General features: G+C 42.1%; 2 protein-coding genes across 4 annotated transcripts; one reads left to right on the top strand and one right to left on the bottom strand.

Annotated features, from left to right (window-relative positions):
• Positions 1-6,568: 6,568 nt before the first annotated feature.
• Positions 6,569-13,831, top strand: LOC133916442 (uncharacterized). Of its 3 annotated transcripts, none has more exons than XM_062360127.1 (8): positions 6,569-7,052; positions 7,981-11,383; positions 11,492-11,567; positions 11,729-11,796; positions 11,872-11,937; positions 12,029-12,118; positions 12,699-12,875; positions 13,710-13,831. In XM_062360127.1, exons 1-8 carry the CDS (start codon positions 6,688-6,690, stop codon positions 13,743-13,745), a joined length of 4,281 nt encoding a protein of 1,426 aa, XP_062216111.1. In that variant the 5' UTR covers positions 6,569-6,687; the 3' UTR covers positions 13,746-13,831. The 3 variants fall into 3 exon arrangements, with proteins under 3 accessions (XP_062216111.1, XP_062216118.1, XP_062216103.1); XM_062360134.1 differs by having other exon boundaries at positions 11,726-11,796; positions 11,879-11,937; XM_062360119.1 differs by having other exon boundaries at positions 11,726-11,796.
• A 358-nt stretch (positions 13,832-14,189) lies between these two features.
• LOC133888886 (dihydroflavonol 4-reductase-like) lies at positions 14,190-16,260 on the bottom strand. Its single transcript, XM_062329274.1, has 4 exons — positions 16,091-16,260; positions 15,522-15,691; positions 15,179-15,373; positions 14,190-15,082 (listed from the first exon to the last, which is right to left on the bottom strand). Exons 1-4 carry the CDS (start codon positions 16,236-16,238, stop codon positions 14,498-14,500), a joined length of 1,098 nt encoding a protein of 365 aa, XP_062185258.1. The 5' UTR covers positions 16,239-16,260; the 3' UTR covers positions 14,190-14,497.
• Between the last annotated feature and the right edge of the window lie 850 nt (positions 16,261-17,110).

Raw genomic sequence — 17,110 nt, 5'->3', positions numbered from 1 at the left:
AAATCACGAGATAAAAAACCAATAAAAATAATGAATTACTATGAATATATTTTCTTATTTTTGATTTTGTTTAAAAAATTCAACATTTTGAATGCACTAATTTAACATTTTGAATATACTATTTTATCATTTTTGCATAAAATGTTGAACCTAGTCTTTGAAAATGTTGAATCTGGTCTTGCAAAATGTTTAATGCATATAAAAGCACCAAATCAGAAATCAATAAAAATAATGAATTACTAATAAAGATTAGAAAAAACAAAACGAAAAAGAAAAGACTTACCTGATGCCAGTGAGCAGGGTCCATTTTTGGTAGGCCGCATTGATGGGTTTAGCTGACACGCTCATGGGCCGACCTACTCTGAAGGTAAGTTCGGTCAACCTACAGATAGGCGCTCCCGAATAGCACCCTGTTACATGAATATTCCAAAGAAATTCTGCTATCTTTGTTGCGTTCACATGCATGCATTGGCAGAAGAATGTGCCAAGTTGTACTTTTGTCGTCCTCCTCCTCCCTCACTTCTCCCAAAGTCCCAAGACGATCGCAGAACTTAAGTCATTTGGGATTTTTTTACTATAAAATGACCTTAAAAAATTTACTATAAAATGACCTTATAAAAGGCTCAAAGTCCCTCACTTCTCCCGGCAGCAGAACTTTAGTCATTTGAGAATTTTTTTAAAATAATATTATTTTATTAAAAAATTACAGAAATATTATCCAAAATCAGTTAAATACATAAATAGGTATATGTTGGCATGCGGAGTACCGATAAGGATTCGTCGGCACTCAACGTGTCGACATCCTACGTACCAGTAGACCTTGAAGGTATATAATAAATTATTGGTCGCTGATTTGGCTCCCATGCCTTTCGTCTTCGACGCATCCACATGCTAGTGCGACCGAGCAAGGCGAGCGGCGACGGCGAGGTGACGTAGCAGTGTGGCAGTGAGCGGCGCGTGGCACTATGGCGACATTAGGCAGCAGAGCAACGACAACGGGTGGCACGGCGGTGAGCTACAGTGCAAGGTAAGTTTTTTTTAAAAAAAATGATGTAGAAAATAGGATTAGAGAAATTTAGGTAGAAAAAATAGAGATACTAGAGATACAGAGGCTTAAATTAGAAATTTTAGACAGAAACTAGTTGTAGAAAATTTAGGTAGAACCATAGGGTTAGAGACATTGGGACTTAGAGTAGACAAAGAAATTTAGAAAATTTGGAGACATAGGAATAGAAACATAGAAATTAGAGTAGACATTTAGAAGAAATGTAGAATAATTAAAGTAGAATAGTTGCATTCGAATATGTACAAATATTAGAAAACTAGATTATAATGTTTAGAGTAGAAATTAGATCAATATGACATGTTATCGATACAAAATTTAGATAATATGTAGAAATACACAATATATTTAGAAATGGACTTGTCGGTTACACTATTTATAAATATTTAGAAAATTATTTAGCATGTAATAGTTATATAGAATATTTAGGAAAAATATAGTAGAATGTAGGTAGAAAACTAGTTCCGAAACTAAATTAGGAAAATTAGACTCGGAATAATAAATTTAGAATATGATTTTCACGGTACATTTGGAATTGAATATTTAGAATGTTTAGAGTATAAGTAGTCGAATTTGATTAACTAGAAATATATGATTACAATATTTAGAAGATTTTGGAAAATTATAGAAGAATGTTTATAGTAGTAATTAGATTTATATGACAAATTATAGGTACAAAATTTAGAGAATATATAAGAAATTCGTGGTATATTTAAAACTAGACTTATCGGTTAGAATATTTAGAAAGCTGATAGAAGAATATTTAGTATTTTATAGTGATATTAGAATAATTTGTAAGGTCATTAGAGTTATTTTAGCTTACGTAATATTGATATTATATGTTGAATCACGAATGTTGATTGTAGTAGGGTTTAAGGTTTTTTACAGCCCTGGATATGCCATGCATTATGACAGTGATGTGGATTTGAGTAACTTACAGTATGTGAACACATGACTGAATAGTCCGGAAGAGATGAGGCAAGCCGAAGTGTTTGGGTGGCTCTATAATCTGCTGCAAGTTAGTCCGACACAATAGCAGTTGACGGTCAAGGTTCTGATTCTTAGGAGTCACGAAACTGAGTGGCGGTGGGAGCTAAAAAAATTCAAAGCAATGACAACAATTTGTGACATTGGGGATGACATGAGATTTTTCCCATTGCATCTTTGTAGAAGCGAGCGATGTTGGTTTGACAGAAGTCGACTATAGTACCGCAAAAGCTGTTGGTGAAAATATTGCAATGAGGAGGAGACTGTGGTTCTGGTTCCGCAGGTTCTCGTGAGGACTAGTGCACCGGTTGAGGCAAAGATGGCAAGAGAAGAGCATAACGATGGTGAAGATTCTGAGGCCACGACGGTTGCTGATCAGGGGAGCGGGATGAGGCACTTGTTGACTAGATGAAGGCAAATGACAACGAGTTTTCGCACATTTGTGGACTTAGCTGTTGGAATGAAATATGGCATGAAAAGTGGTATTCCTAAGGAATGGACAATTTTTGCAATGGAGAATTTGACGGTCAATAATGGACACGAGTCTGCATGGGAGTATGATTCCATTATGGTGAGCAAAGGGTAGACGTTTCATACCAAGGTCCATCTGCAACATTTAGTGAAGAGATGATGTTTCTCAAAGAAGAGAGAGTTCAAGGTGGTTATTTCCAATCCTTGGACATACGATGTGAAGTGTTTAGCTGAAGGTTGCATTGTTGAGCCACATACTTGTAATTTGATTCGGCCTCTTCCCGCACATAGGAATATGACAACAGATTTTGTGGCTGAAAGGATCGGTGACGTTTGAAAGGATCGATGACGTCTTAAGAGGGGAGTGGATCAGGACACCTAAAACTAAACATCTCCAAAAACTTCACAAGATAAACATATATCAATTTGTATCTAAATGTGCTCTAGGTTCATCTTGTGTGTTTATTCTATCTTTTTAAAAGGTTTGCAACCTATAGTTAATCCTAGCAAACTGCTCTATGAAGGTAAACATGCAAAGGTAGAATGCAAGTATGTAAATGCGAAAATATAAAGATGGTAGAAAGAGCAAACTCAGCACAAGAGATTTTATCCTATGGTATCGATGACATAAACATCATCCCTAGTCCACATTGGAGTAGCCACCTAGGCTATAGCTCTCGGACGGTATCCAGTCATGACCCTTGAGCCACTTTGGCCTCAATTAGGTTAAGCCACAAAGCCACTAAGGTAATACCTTATCACAAGTCTCTGTTCCGGTAACTTGTCGTTGTCTTCACTTCGGAGCTTGAGCCACCAAGGCAAGGGTTTATGTGTCTCCGTACAAGAGTCTTGCCACCGCTCCATAGCAAGTCAGAGGATCAACAAGTATGAGCCACCAAGAATTACAGTGCCAACGTGCCACCAAGACTCTAAGGTGTCAGCATACCACTTGGTACAATGTAGGATCACTTTTTGATCCCCTCTCTAGGTAGCAACAACTCTCTCTAGGCATATTAACATTAATCACTTCCTAATCTTGTGTTTAATTACCTTGGATGATCACTTTAAACAGTTTGGTGACTTAGATATCTTCTCAAGTGTCTATGAGCTTCCCTAAACTCTAGCTCACTCAAATGGTCAAGTGAGGGAGGAGTATTTATTGCCTCAAGCCCGCGCACTAGTCATTGCTCCAATGGTCATAAAAGACTGTGAACACCGAATGATCCAGCATTAACAATAATACAAATATTGGACCATTCGATGTGTACAACAGTAGAAATCTAGCCGTTAGAACCCCGCTTAAACACATTGTGAACACCGGATATCCCGATGTTAATTTGAACTCCATCACCAGACTATCCGGTGTGTATACTTTAGCCGACCGAGCCACTTCTTTTACACTGTTTATTGTTCGGCGTGTAGAACTTCAGGACACCCGACCATTCGATGTGTACATCTATACCAAACTAGCAGTTGAGATCTTCTCCTATAAAATGCTCCGGTGCAACCATCCAATCGTTGTAGACAAGTTGGTAAGTGAGATGCTTATTTGTTTCAACAAGAATAACCGAAAGTTGAGCAATCTTCTCCACCTTCATAAACCTTTCATCTGTACGCACAAGCCCAATAAAGTAGTCAAGTTGGAATGGTAAATGCATCAAATCTGTACAACTGTTGTTCCAGCTCTAATAACATTATCATATTTCTCTTGGCACTCATAGTGTACTTGTAATATCACATGTTTATATCAAGACTAATTTTATTGTTCCAATTCCTAAAGCCTCCATTCACAAAAGCATCCCCACCAGTATATTTAGTGCGACCCTTGAATAAATAGCAAACAAAGCAAAATGCTACATCTCTATCCACACTATACTTAATCCAATTATATTATCAAATCATAAACGATTGAAATGACATTTACCTCCAACTACCCTTTTGTGGAAAATTATGTGATTATGGTTGGCATGTCCCCATGGCAATATAACTCATTTTCACAGTATTTTGGTCATTGACATCATAATCTGAGATGGCAATCCTCTTCCCTAAATCCTGTGAAAAATAATCACTATCATAAACTACGTCACCAGCTTCATCATCAAGAATTCCCCGTCATCTTCATCATGATGAATTATCACTTGAGGTTCTGTGCTTGGAATCTTAGGTTCAATGCTATCATGTGCCTGCTGCCCAACTGAAGACGTGATTATTTTTTTGTTTCTTGTCAGCTCTACTCTATAAAGATTTCAAGTCTACAACTACAAACTTCTTTTTGATTGTTACATAACCTGAGACTAGAGATATATTCAATCATCTATCCAATCAAACAACAAGCAGGAAACTCAAATAGACAAGCAATTAGCCACTAATTAGCTCGTTACATATGGAGATGGTCTCGGGCTAGGCAGTCGGCACTGGTCCCTTCCCCTTCTTCTTCTCGTGCACTGCCGCTGTAAAGCATGCAGTTGGTTCGCCTCCTCCTTGCTTCCCCATCCTCAGGCCTCAGCGCCTACAGAATGTGGCTGTGGGCAAGCCCAAATATGCCGGTCTTTGTTTTCTTGCTTGTGGTTATTTTCTATATATAATTTAGAGTCCTAATCACTGTTTTTCCTTAAAATTTATGGGTGTTCAACCGAGCACCCATGAGCTAAGTAGCTTCGCCCATGCACAGTGTGGCAAAAAACTTGCATCAACATGAGAGAGAAGACCTAGGCATCGATTTTCCCATTGCAACACCTGATGCTGAGTTGCCCCGATGCCCGATCAATAAAATGATTTTACAACTGCTAGCATAGCTAACATAGTAACCATCATGTTCACGCGCCAGGAGAAGGAAAATAGCCACGTCCTTTTTTTTTATTTACTTAGTGGGTCCCACGTCTGATGCTCACACGCTGCATCCACCCGAGCTCGATGCCGATTTATTAAGCGTGAGGCCCATTTTTTCTTGTCATCGATGTCCACGCTCGAAGGCTACGGAATCCACTCTAAGGATTTGTTTGGCTCACACAATATCATGTCATATCATACTTTATTTAAAGGTACGATCAACAAATGGTAAATGTACGAGTCTATGATAGATGTGATTAAGAATAATTTGTGGCGGTGGTAGCCCTGCGCTGTCTGCATGATGCGAATCAAAGCATTGTTGTAAAAACGAATCTACCATGTCACATGTGACTTCATACAAGGAGCGAATACTAGGGTCATAATCACTAGGAAAGTAGGGAGAAATTGATTTTCAACAGTAGTTTTTTTAGCAAATTTTCAACAGTGTTACATATGGCTTGCACCAGCTGCTTTAAGCGCGCCGCTAAGGCGGTGACCAAGTCGTAGTCGAACAACCTACTCCCCTGATGACCGCGATTGGGGTGGACAGAAAAAGAGAAACCAAACTAATTTTTTTTAAATGAACCGAAATAACTATTTTTTTTCTATTTATTCAATTTTTAGTTTTTAAAATTGCTCTATTTGGTTTCCGGTTTATTATCCGGTTTTGTATACTCTACTTGTCCAACGTATCATCTCCAAATTAGACTATTTGAATTAGAGTATTGAGCTTATTGTGAATTTTGTTATATTATATGCATGTATAACTATATTTACATTGCAATGATGTGTGCATTTGCTCTTTGTATTATCGAAATTTTTTCTGGAAAGATCAAGATTTATTGGGCTGTTTAGATTTTCGGTGCAAAACCAAAAACTAAAAAACTAAACCAAATATATCGCTTATGTAGGTGTGGTTTTTAATTTTTTCTTGGTTATTTTGGTTTCTAATTTTTGAAAAGAAGAATTTTAGAATCAAAGGTAAATAAAGAAATCAAATATTTTTTAACTGAAAAAACGGAACCGTAAAAAAAAAACAATATTAACCGATTGCCACTGTAGGCGGCGAGGACAGTGGTGACTGGACACCCTGCCCCACCACGTCGAATCAAAAAAAAAAAAAAAAAACTCGTCCTGCATCGGTCCACCAACCCATTCATAATTCATTCAACAGTCATTCTCATTCTCCTCAAACTCCCGAGTCCCGACTCAAACAAACCAAAGCTATTTGAATCACCCCGACTTAAAAGCCGGTGGTGCGCTGGTGCCGGTGCTCTTCTCCGCTTCCCTGTCCCTTCTCTCTCTAGCTCCACGCAAGGAAGGCGGCGGCGGCGGCCATGGAGGAGCTCGCTGCGGCGGCGGTGCCGCCACCGCGGTGGCACCGGGAACGGCGGCACCGGCGGAAGGCGTCGGACGCGGCGGCGAATGCGCTGGCAGCGTCCTTCGGCGACGTGTTCGGCGGCCCCCCGCGGTTCGCCACGGGGGCGCCGGCGGACTACGCGGAGGTGTTCGGCGGCGTAGCGGCCTCGTGCTCCATCCCGTACCTCGACGTGCCCCCGGCCGCCGCAGCCCGCGACGCCGGCGCCGGCGCGGGCGGGTACGGCGACATCTTCGGGCGGTTCGACTTCGGGGACTTCGCGACGCCGTACGATGAGATGCTCGCGGGGCCGGAGGAGATCCCGTCGCCGAGCGGGAGCTCGAGGTACGAATTCTGTCCCCATTGTAGGATTTCGTTATACCCCACTCGTCGTGCCACTGTTGCGTGAGGCTCACTGTTTGGTGCTAAGAATGGCGGCATTCTGCTCCATTTCTAGGGTCCTTTGTTTCGTGGTGCTTTTAAAGGAAAGGGGATTAGGAGGGCTATGGCCTGACTACGGAGGATTGCTCATGTTTACCCACCATTTTGAGGAAAAATTGGTGCCTTGCACAACCATTTTACACCCTGTTTTTCCTCTCCTTTTCCATTTCCTCTAATTTTGTATGAGTAGGATGGTGGTATGTCATTTCTGAGCTACGTGTACTGCAAATTTTCTGATCCATAAAGGTGTTTGTATTGGGTGAAGTGCTATATTTCGTCACCGCTAACCGTTATAAGCTCCGATGCATGTTGTGGAGCTGTGCCATTGGAGAGGCTAGATACGGGCTATATCTAGAGTTGTTTTGGGAAGGTCTTTTGCACAAAACTGGTTCCCTGAGTGGTATCTTTCCTCCTCAACTTTGGAGTTTGTGTGAACTGGAAGAATTTGAGATGTGAGTGTGAACTCAGAATTCCACCTAAGGATCTTGTTGTTGAAACGCTGCTGTTCAGGGGATTTTGGTAACTTTTTAGTATCATATGTCATCACATAGTTGTATTTAGTACTGGTCATTCGTGTTTTAACTATATACGCACCCAGGTTCCTTATATGTGCAGTCCCTATTTCATGGTCAGTTATGAATTACGATCCCAGGTTCCCAGCCATTAGAAATTTTAGGGCCTGTTTGGATGTTACAGTATCTAGAAACCACAGTTTCTCAAAACTATAGTGGACTTATTCCTTATCATTATCATTGCCAAAAAGTGAATGGAGATGCCATCTTGTATAGTTGTATTGTTTCCGACTTATGATTCATTACTTCCATATCTACAGATCGTCAATCAGAAAAGAATCTGGCCAATTGGACTCCGAGCGATCTATACCCTATCAAAATTATCCGAATGCTGGTTGTGACCAACACTTTGACGAGGAGGATTTTTATCAAGTCTCCTTTCCCCCAAATGGTGAACAAAAATTCAGCATGTCATATAACAAGACCAGGGGAAGACCAGATGATCTTGTTGAAATGACCACTTGCATAGTGGAACCTTCAATTAGTTATGTGGTTGACTCTTGCAATTTGTCAAATGATTCAGAAATGAATCTAGTTATGGACAGTGGTACACATGCTAATGGTGTGAAAGGGAAGGTGAGGCCACCGATCCCTGCAAGTTCCAGCATAAAGAGTGCTAATAGCGATTCTGTACTTGATTCTTGCAGTTTGTCAGATGATTCAGAAATGAATCATGTCCCAGTAATGGACAGTGGTACACTTGGTGATGGTGTGAAAGGGAAGGTGAGCCCACCGTTCCCTGCAAGTTCCAGCATGAGGAGTGCTAATAGTGCTTCTGTAGTTGACCAGCAGCAGCATATTCCAACATGCCTTCCCATATCTGAAAATATATGTGAAGATGAAAACTACAACAAGAGGTCTAGCACTCATTCAGTGTCAAGTGAGGAAACACCTTCCCCCAATTATCCATTCTTAAGGGTATCCAACACAAGCCTTCCAGCAGCGCCCATCAAAGTACAACCACCACCAATGCCACCATCTAAATTGCTTAATAAAAAGGGAAGCAACAAAAATGGACACTCTGATGCCAATCCTAACTCTGCTGCTGCTGCTGCTGCTATGAAGGAAGCAATGGAATTTGCTGAAGCCAGATTGAAAGCTGCAAAAGAAATGATGGATAGAAAAGGCGACAGTTTTAAACTCCGGAAGAGGCCAGTTCATCACAGAAGCACAAAATCAACAGAAATTAAGGAAATTAAGACTCCTGATGAGGTGCATCTCTTTGAAGAAAAGCTGAACATGAGAAGATTATTAGAAGAGGAAAATCAAAACAAGGATCCAGCTTTGCTGGATAACAGTGATGGTAGTGCAGTTAAGTTTGTTGACTGTGATCACAACAAAAAAGGGGTTCTACCACCAGGGAAGCCCCAGGAGATGTTGCAGAATGGCAATAAACTAGAACAATTACGCAAGTGTACATCAGATGCTGGATTTTATGAACTGATTAGCCACGATCAGAGATGCAGACCTAATGCAGTTACATGCAAAGGAAGTAAGGATGGGACAACAAATTCCTTCACCAAACTCAACCAGTTTGAAAAAGAAAAAGCAGGAGGTTTCGCAGGTGAGCTGAAAAGGTTTAGGAAGCTATGGTTCAGTAATGACACAACAGAGCTGAGAACAGAATGTGTAAATCTGGTAAAAGATGGCATAGCTTCTGTGGAGGTTGAACATAAGGCTCCTAGACCTCCAGAAGTTCCTTCTTGTGAGGAAACAGCGACATACCAAGAGCTAACTGACTCCCGTTTTAAACATTGTCCGGGGGTGGGGATTTCTCTACAAGCTCATGATGATGATGGGAGATTTGAAATTTCATGTATGAATAATATACCTGCCAAAGTGCATGTTGTCCCAGAAATGTGCAGTCCCTATTTGGAGGCTTGTATATCTGGAGGCCATGCCGATGACAACAAAAATCATTCTGTTGCTAGTACTGAGGAAACTCCACTGGTAAGAAAATCTAACCAAGACAACAACAATAAAGAGGAACTCGAGCTTCCATGTGCTGATGAGATACTGTGCACTTCAGCAAGGAGTCAAATTTCACGGGAACATCCTATTCTTCTTAATATTGATGAAACCAATGAAACTCAAGTGAAAATATCAGAATTAGAGGAGTATGCAGAATCTCGTGAAACTTCTGAGGAAGGAAAGTTATTTAGTTTTGTTGATGTAGCATACCTACACAGCGAAAATGAAAGAGCAAATGAAGTAACTTCAGAAGCACTCATCCATGAAGAAATGAAGAAATTTGGGACTGAGGAGACAGCAGGTGCACATGAAGATTTCCAATATGGAGATGTGGATGCGGATGCGGATGCTGGCTCTTCTGAAAAGGAAGTTAATGTTACTTCAGGAAGTGCTAATGCTAATGGAAATAAAAATGATGAAGCAGAAGTGCTCAATGTATTTGTGGGAGACGCCGAACCGAATGTGAGAACATGTGGTACCTTTGGCAAAGACCCATATCAACTCCAAGAATCACAAGGGTCATTAGGGCCTCAAGATTTGGAGAATATAATGTACAGAGTTGAGGATATTGCATCTCATGGTATGGAAAGAAAGACAAAAGAATCCTTGTTAGAAAATGTTGAGAAGACACTGGTGGAAGAAGTATTAAACCATGTCGGTAGGGAAGGCAAGAAATCCATAGAAGCTGGTATCCACAAAAGACAAAATAATATATATGCAGAGGTTAATATAAGGTGTGACAGAGATGGCAACACATGTCATTCTATAAGCGAAGTTTTTACTGATGATGGCAGTGATTATGCCGTGAAGATGAGCACACGGTTAGACAATCTGGCTTCTTCATTTTCAGAAGCATGCACTAGCATGCGGCAGTTGTCTCAAAATGCTGTGTCTGCTTCTGCTGAGAAGGCTGACAAGATCACTCCTGTTCTTGAAAATCTTGAAGAGGATTGCAGAGAAGCAGATAGAGAATTCCGAAACGAAAAATGTACAGCATTAGAAGAAAGGCAAAAGGCTGCAAGCAAAATGGAAGAAAGAGATGACAAAGACAGTATATTGAATGTAAGGTTCAAGGATCAGAAATCTTTTTACATGGACAGTGACATTATACCTAGGTTTGTGGAAGATACTGCATCAGATATTGTTCAGAAATCAAGAGAAGAGAACCCTATTGTTCAGAGAACTAAAGGGAAGAATGACATAAAAAAGACTGAAGGAGAAACCGAGGAGATGCTCGTAAGACAAGATGAAGATAAAGAAAAGGAATGCAAAATGGAAAAACAAAAAGAGCAAAATAAAGAGAGATGGAGAAGAGAATTAGAAGAAGAGAAGGAACGGGAAATGGAGCGAGCAAAAGATAGACTTGCTGTTCAGAGAGCTACGAGAGAAGCACACGAGAGGGCGTTTGCTGAGGCTCGTGTGAAGGCTAAAAGAATAGCACACGAGAGGGCGTTTGCACGACAACGAGCAGATGCAGAATCCCATGAGAAAGAAGAGAAGACAACCGCTGAAGCACCTGCTGAGAAGGCTAATAGAGAAGCTAGAATGAAAGCAGAACGTGCAGCAGTTGAGAGAGCAACTGCTGAAGCTCGAGAGAGGGCAATTGAAAAGGCAAAGGCTGCTTCAGATGCAAAGGAGCGAATGGAGAGGTTCAGGTCCTCTTTCAAGGATAGTTTTAAGGTTACTAATCAGGTATATACAGATTTGTTTAGTTGTATAGCTACCAAACTAAAAAACCGGAGATATTTTGTTCTAAGAATCTTTATCTTAAATAGTTCCTATTCTGCATTCTTGACACAGGATAATCAACAGGAGACACAATTTCAGAAGTCAGCTTTTAATAACTGTGGAAAAAGCATGGGTTCTTGCAATGAAGGTATAGCTAAGATCCAGTAGTATTTCCTACTACAAAATAGCTCAAGTGTTTGTCTGTGTCATCTTAATCTTTTCTGTAATAGTTCTTACAGTTATCTGATTATGATTCGTGGGACTTAACATTGCTTTGTCATATTTTATTTTTGTATTTATTTACAGTAGTTGAAGTTGAGTCAGCTCTAAGACATAAAGCAAAATTGGAGAGGCAACAACGCACAGCTGAGCGAGCGGTATCCTCGAACGTCGTTGTATCCTTTACTTGTTTTTACCTAGTCTGTGTTAGTTTCATCATTACCAATTTTCAGGCTAAAGCCCTTGCTGAAAAGAACATGCGGGACATGCTGGCTCAGAGGGAGCAAGCAGAGAGACACGTAAGACACTTGGTCATCAGGAAGAAGAAAGTTGTTCCTGTGTTTCTAAATAACCTTTTCTTCTAAATCAAAATTTTTTTTTTTGATACAGAGATTGGCTGAATTTCTCGATCCTGAAGTCAAGAGATGGTCAAATGGAAAAGAAGGAAATCTGCGAGCATTGCTGTCCACATTACAATATGTACGTGTTTTGACTTTTTGGACTTCTGTTTGAACCATTATATCTTGGTTATTGTATAACTTTCACTGCTTCTTGTGAATCGTTCCAAATTCATTTCAGGAAGCTATACGAAGAAATGACTTCAAATATCAATAGCACAATTTTGTAGAGTCAACATGTACAATTTGACTCAAACTAATACAAACCAGACCTAAATCACTGTGTATAAGACTTAGTTTTGGTACATGTTTGTGCTGTTAAAATAGTGTCAGGAAAATTATAAGGATATCAAGAACCCTACATCAGGTTATATCCACCCAGTAATTATTACTTCATTGTTGTCAACGTAAGGCTCCAAAATGCGAACTTAGATGTTACTAAGATTTTTTTTATGCGTGTATAATCCAATAGCACTTTAGAGTTTCAATCTCATGATACATTTTTGGATATAAATATTCCCATCGAGTTATTACTTGAGTTCACTTACGCTTAGATCAATTCTGCATTGCATCATTTTATGCAGTCATGTCGTATTTGAATTACCCTGGATGAATTAAACTACACATCAGTCCTGTCATGCAAATCTTTTTCTTCTGGGCAGATACTTGGTTCAGACAGTGGCTGGCAGTCAGTTCCCCTCACAGATCTTATTACAACTACTGGTGTCAAGAAAGCATACAGGAAGGCAACCCTTTGTGTCCATCCTGATAAATTACAACAACGAGGCGCTACAATAAGACGGAAATACATTTGTGAGAAAGTTTTTGACCTTCTTAAGGTGCGTTATTTGTTCATATTTGAATTTTAAGCTAGTTGCTTATCTAAAATTGTGTTTCGGGAAGTTTGTTGGTATTGGCTGGTGCTTGTTGTCAAGTTTCGTTGCGTGAGGACCTTATCTATTACCCATAGGATCCTCCTAGTCTCACTCACCACTGGGCCCTTCAACTACACTTTGGGAGTTGGGAGCCTTCAACTCTGTCACAATTATGTCTTCCCCCTCTCAAATTGCACCAGATTGGTCTTGAACTCAACCTGTAGCTTTGAAAACTTGCTAAATTTCATGCATTTCACTACTCTCCGGCTTGCATAATTTAATCATTGCTAAGCAATTGGTCTCATGGTTTCACATGTTCTCAAAAACTGAGGTGGGCAAACCCCTTCATTGATTCCTAAAAAAACATGTTCTAAAAAATCATAATCCGTTGATGTTGTTTCAGTAGTCGGTACATCACAAATTTGATTGGAACTCCAGGCATTAGATGTTTTCTGTTTTAAACATGACGACCTGCTTAGATAAACCTAAGTGGTTTAGGGTCTCAGTGCTGGTTTTATGGCTGTTTCGTGTCATTCATGTTCGTTTCTGAATACCAGAATACGTAAGATAATTGCTTATGTCAAAATTGCGATGACTAGTATGTCTTTCGAATTCCCTGTCACCCAAAAGGTTTCCTGATCTCCTGCAACGCCCAACTGATAAAACTACTTGAAAAGTTATGCCCGTAGTAGTGGTCAGTTAAGCAAGTTTGTGCTGGTAAATTGATAGCCGTATTCTTAAAATATATCTAGTTACTTGTTACAATAAATGGGGGCTAATTGTTATGTCCCGTTGCAGGAAGCTTGGAACAAATTCGATTCCGAAGAGCGCTAGTGGTGAAGCTAGATATGAAAGCAAATTCTATAGGACTGGATCCTATGAAAGATCTCATTCTCACATGTGTTTTTTTTTTCTTTTTTATTCAACCGTTAGATCAGAGGATGTATGGCTGGATTAGGATTTTACAAAGGTTTTTCGTTGAAGATACTATAGAATTTGCTTCCGTTAGATGCCTGTTTAATTTTTTTGGACTGGACATTGGTTTAATATTTATATACCCATATTAATTTTTTTTTTACATCGGTGTAAGTATGCAGCTGTAGAGAACATTTTCCGGTCATTTTTTATCGATATCAATTCAATAGTAGTGTTCTTTTAATATCTTCTGAAAATGGTGGATACTACTAGATCATTATATAAAAAAAACAGTCTTAGAAAAAAGTTTGCTACATGCAATAGAATCCAAATTGGGAGGACTTAGTACTGGTAGCTAGAATATGGACACGGATAATTTGTTCCTTTTTATTCCAAATAGGCCTTATGGCATATGAAATGAGCACTTCGCCTGAAATATACCAAAGCCTCTAGTAGTGGCTCATTTTGCAAAAAAGAAGGAAAAAAAAAACATCTGGTTATTGCTTATTTATAGGAAGGGTATACACAGTCGAAGCAAACTATGGTAAAAGCTGAAATATTTTATTTTGACTGAAAACAATCTGCGCCGGCACGCTTCACAGGTAGAGACGGGAAGCTAGCATGCATGCAGTAGAACAGCATCAATCGGTGCCTCACACACTAGCGCTCTTCTAAGCGCCTATCACCGGGCCATCCATCCGAAGAGCCGCTCGGGTCTCGCCGGGCGCGCGCACGGGGCCGTCTCCTCCGGCCGTGGCGAGCGGGATCAGGCCCTTCTCCCTGCACGTCCGGATGGCTTCGTCGAACATGTCCTCCACCGTGTACCTGAACCTAAACCCGTGGTCGAGGAGCTTCTTGGACGAGAAGTGCACCGGCTGGAGGTCGTCGTGGATCCCCCGGAACGTCAGCGGGATGTCGTACTCGGGGAATCTGTTCCTGAGCATGGCGGCGAGGCTGTGGATGGTAGCGTCGTGGGAGGAGCAGACGTAGCGACCGGCGGCGGCCGGGTGCTCGAAGAGGTAGATCTCGGCGTCGCAGAGGTCGTCGAGGTGGACGAACTGCACCTGCTTCAGGATCGAGTAGTGGGCCTCGTTCCCTGTGACGAGTGCCAGAGCGGTGACGAGGCTGGGCGGCATGGACGAGCTGAGGAACGGGCCGACGACGAGCGTCGGGATGATGCTGATCAGGTCCAACCCATGCTCCGCGGCGTACGCCATGGCCGCCTTCTCCGCCAGGGACTTGGACACGAAGTACATCTGCACAGAACCCGTCGTCAGCGCAGCTGCCATGCATGCACTGCTAGGTTCATCAGAGCACAGAGGAAACTAGGCCCGCGCGTGAAGGGTTCGTACCCATCCGGTCATCTTGGCGCGGCGGCAGAAGTCGACGTCGCTCCAGTTGTCGTGGTCGTAGACGAGCCTCTGCCGCTCCTCGATGTTGACGGTCCCGGCGGAGGACGTGAAGACGATGCGCCTCACGGTGCCGGCCTCCTTGCAGGCTCGCATGATGCTCAGCATCCCTTCCACCGTCGGCTTGATCACCTCATTCTGTAATGGAACAAAATCTTTGCGATTCTTAAGGGCTGGCTGGTTTTGGGCCTCGTTTTTTTTGCACAGTTTGGGCTTAGGCATTCGTTTTTGGGCTCGTTGCTGATCCAGGCCCAAAATCTAGCACAGTCTGGATGCATTTGTTTACCTCGGGGTCTTTGGAGTCGAAGTCCATGGGCGTGGCGACGTGGAAGACGCCGGTGCAGCCCTTGATCGCGTCGTCGAAGCTGCCTTCCTCGCTCAGGTCGGCTTTCCAGATGGACAGCCGCTTCTTTGCGCCGGGAAGGTCCAGCAACGGCCTAGTCTTCCCAACGTTCGCTGAAACAACGAAGCAAATCAAAATTCTGCGTTCCGGAAGGTTTTTTTTATAAAGCTGCGTTCCGTTCTGGCTATAAAGTCATCTGTACACATGATGATTCACCAATTTCTATGGTAATATATTTGTAAATCAGGATAAATTTTTAGCATTATGCATTTATCCTTCTTATGAAACACGTACATCGAAACCCATATCGCTTCTATCTATCCGATCTGAATATCCATAAACATATCCGCGTCGAGTTGTTTCATACGCCCACTACTATTTCTGGACGGAGTACAGTGGATGTCTGCTCAAAACAATCGCTCAAAATTACTACTACCCGTAGCCCGTAGCACGGCGCTGCAGGACTTGCATCCTCGTCTTGCACGAGAAAGAGGGAGAGACAGAGAGCTCACAGGGGTCGCGCACGGTGGCCCGGACGGCGTACCCGGCCTGGAGGAGCTTCATGACGAGCCACGAGCCGACGAAGCCTGACGCCCCCGTCACCACCACCGGCCCTTTTCCGCCCACCTCCTCCCCCTTCACCGCCGCCTCCTTCCCCATTACCTTCTCTGAGCTTGCAGGCCGGAGCTGCGTGCGGCTCATTCATTGGCCGTTCTGACTATATATAATGACGGGGGGCAAGGGGCACCCCCGGCCGGTGAGATCAGTTAACGGCGAGGTGCTGCCCGCGCGCGCCATCTCGCTGTTAGCGCGCACCTAACCAACGTCAATGCATGCTAGGTGGGCGGCACGTGCACACACCACATCCTCTGTTCAACGCCTGCGTCGGTTTGAAACGCCGGTACGTGCGTGCTGCAGGGATTGTAAATTTCGTGAACGGAAGCTGGGCCGTCCTTTTCACTCAGATCGTGCTACGTGCAATTAAATATATCGCCTCGTTTCTGTTTGTGTTCAGCTGCACTTGCACCGAGATCTGCTGCGGTTGCTATTGATTGCGTGCGACGGCAGCAGATTAATAGTTTTTTTAAAAAACAAAACCAGTAGAGAACTGCATGTGATATTTAATTACAAAAAACCTGACGGACAAAGTAAATGAAATTGAAAGGAGTTACAGCTGTAAGCGTATGAGTTTGAGAACAAAAATGCACTATTCTCACGAGATCAGACACCTAAGTTGGTGCGTCCCGGCCAACACATAGATGATGGTCTCATCTCTAATTTGTCACGCGAGAGCCGAAGGACTTCGCTTTTTGCTGAAAGACCCACGTATTTCTTTCCTTACAGATCTTCCAACATACTAAAAATGATAAGCAATTTGAGGCTTTTATGAGAAACGGTGCCGCATGTTGCCATGAATGACCACCAGCCATGAGCTGAGATGGCGTGATCCTAGAGGTCTGGCCTGAGAGAGGGTTGTTTCGTCCATGCGGCTACTTTGCGCTAGACCTGTCTTGTGAAAGAGCATTCCGAAA

The sequence above is a fragment of the Phragmites australis genome, chromosome 1 (genome assembly GCF_958298935.1).
Source record: "Phragmites australis chromosome 1, lpPhrAust1.1, whole genome shotgun sequence".
Lineage (NCBI taxonomy): Eukaryota > Viridiplantae > Streptophyta > Magnoliopsida > Poales > Poaceae > Phragmites > Phragmites australis.
Note: the sequence above shows the minus strand (reverse complement) of the source record. Positions and strands in the feature narration are given on the sequence as shown.

Coding starts and splice junctions, on each gene's coding strand:
- LOC133916442 (XM_062360119.1), top strand. CDS start 6,688: ATGGAGGAGCTCGCTGCGGCGGCGGTGCCGCCACCGCGGTGGCACCGG. Junction 11,797..11,871: donor AACGCACAGCTGAGCGAGCG/GTATCCTCGAAC, acceptor ACCAATTTTCAG/GCTAAAGCCCTTGCTGAAAA. Junction 11,938..12,028: donor GGGAGCAAGCAGAGAGACAC/GTAAGACACTTG, acceptor TTTTTGATACAG/AGATTGGCTGAATTTCTCGA.
- LOC133888886 (XM_062329274.1), bottom strand. CDS start 16,238: ATGGGGAAGGAGGCGGCGGTGAAGGGGGAGGAGGTGGGCGGAAAAGGG. Junction 15,692..16,090: donor GGCCACCGTGCGCGACCCCT/GTGAGCTCTCTG, acceptor TCGTTGTTTCAG/CGAACGTTGGGAAGACTAGG. Junction 15,374..15,521: donor TCGACTCCAAAGACCCCGAG/GTAAACAAATGC, acceptor GTTCCATTACAG/AATGAGGTGATCAAGCCGAC.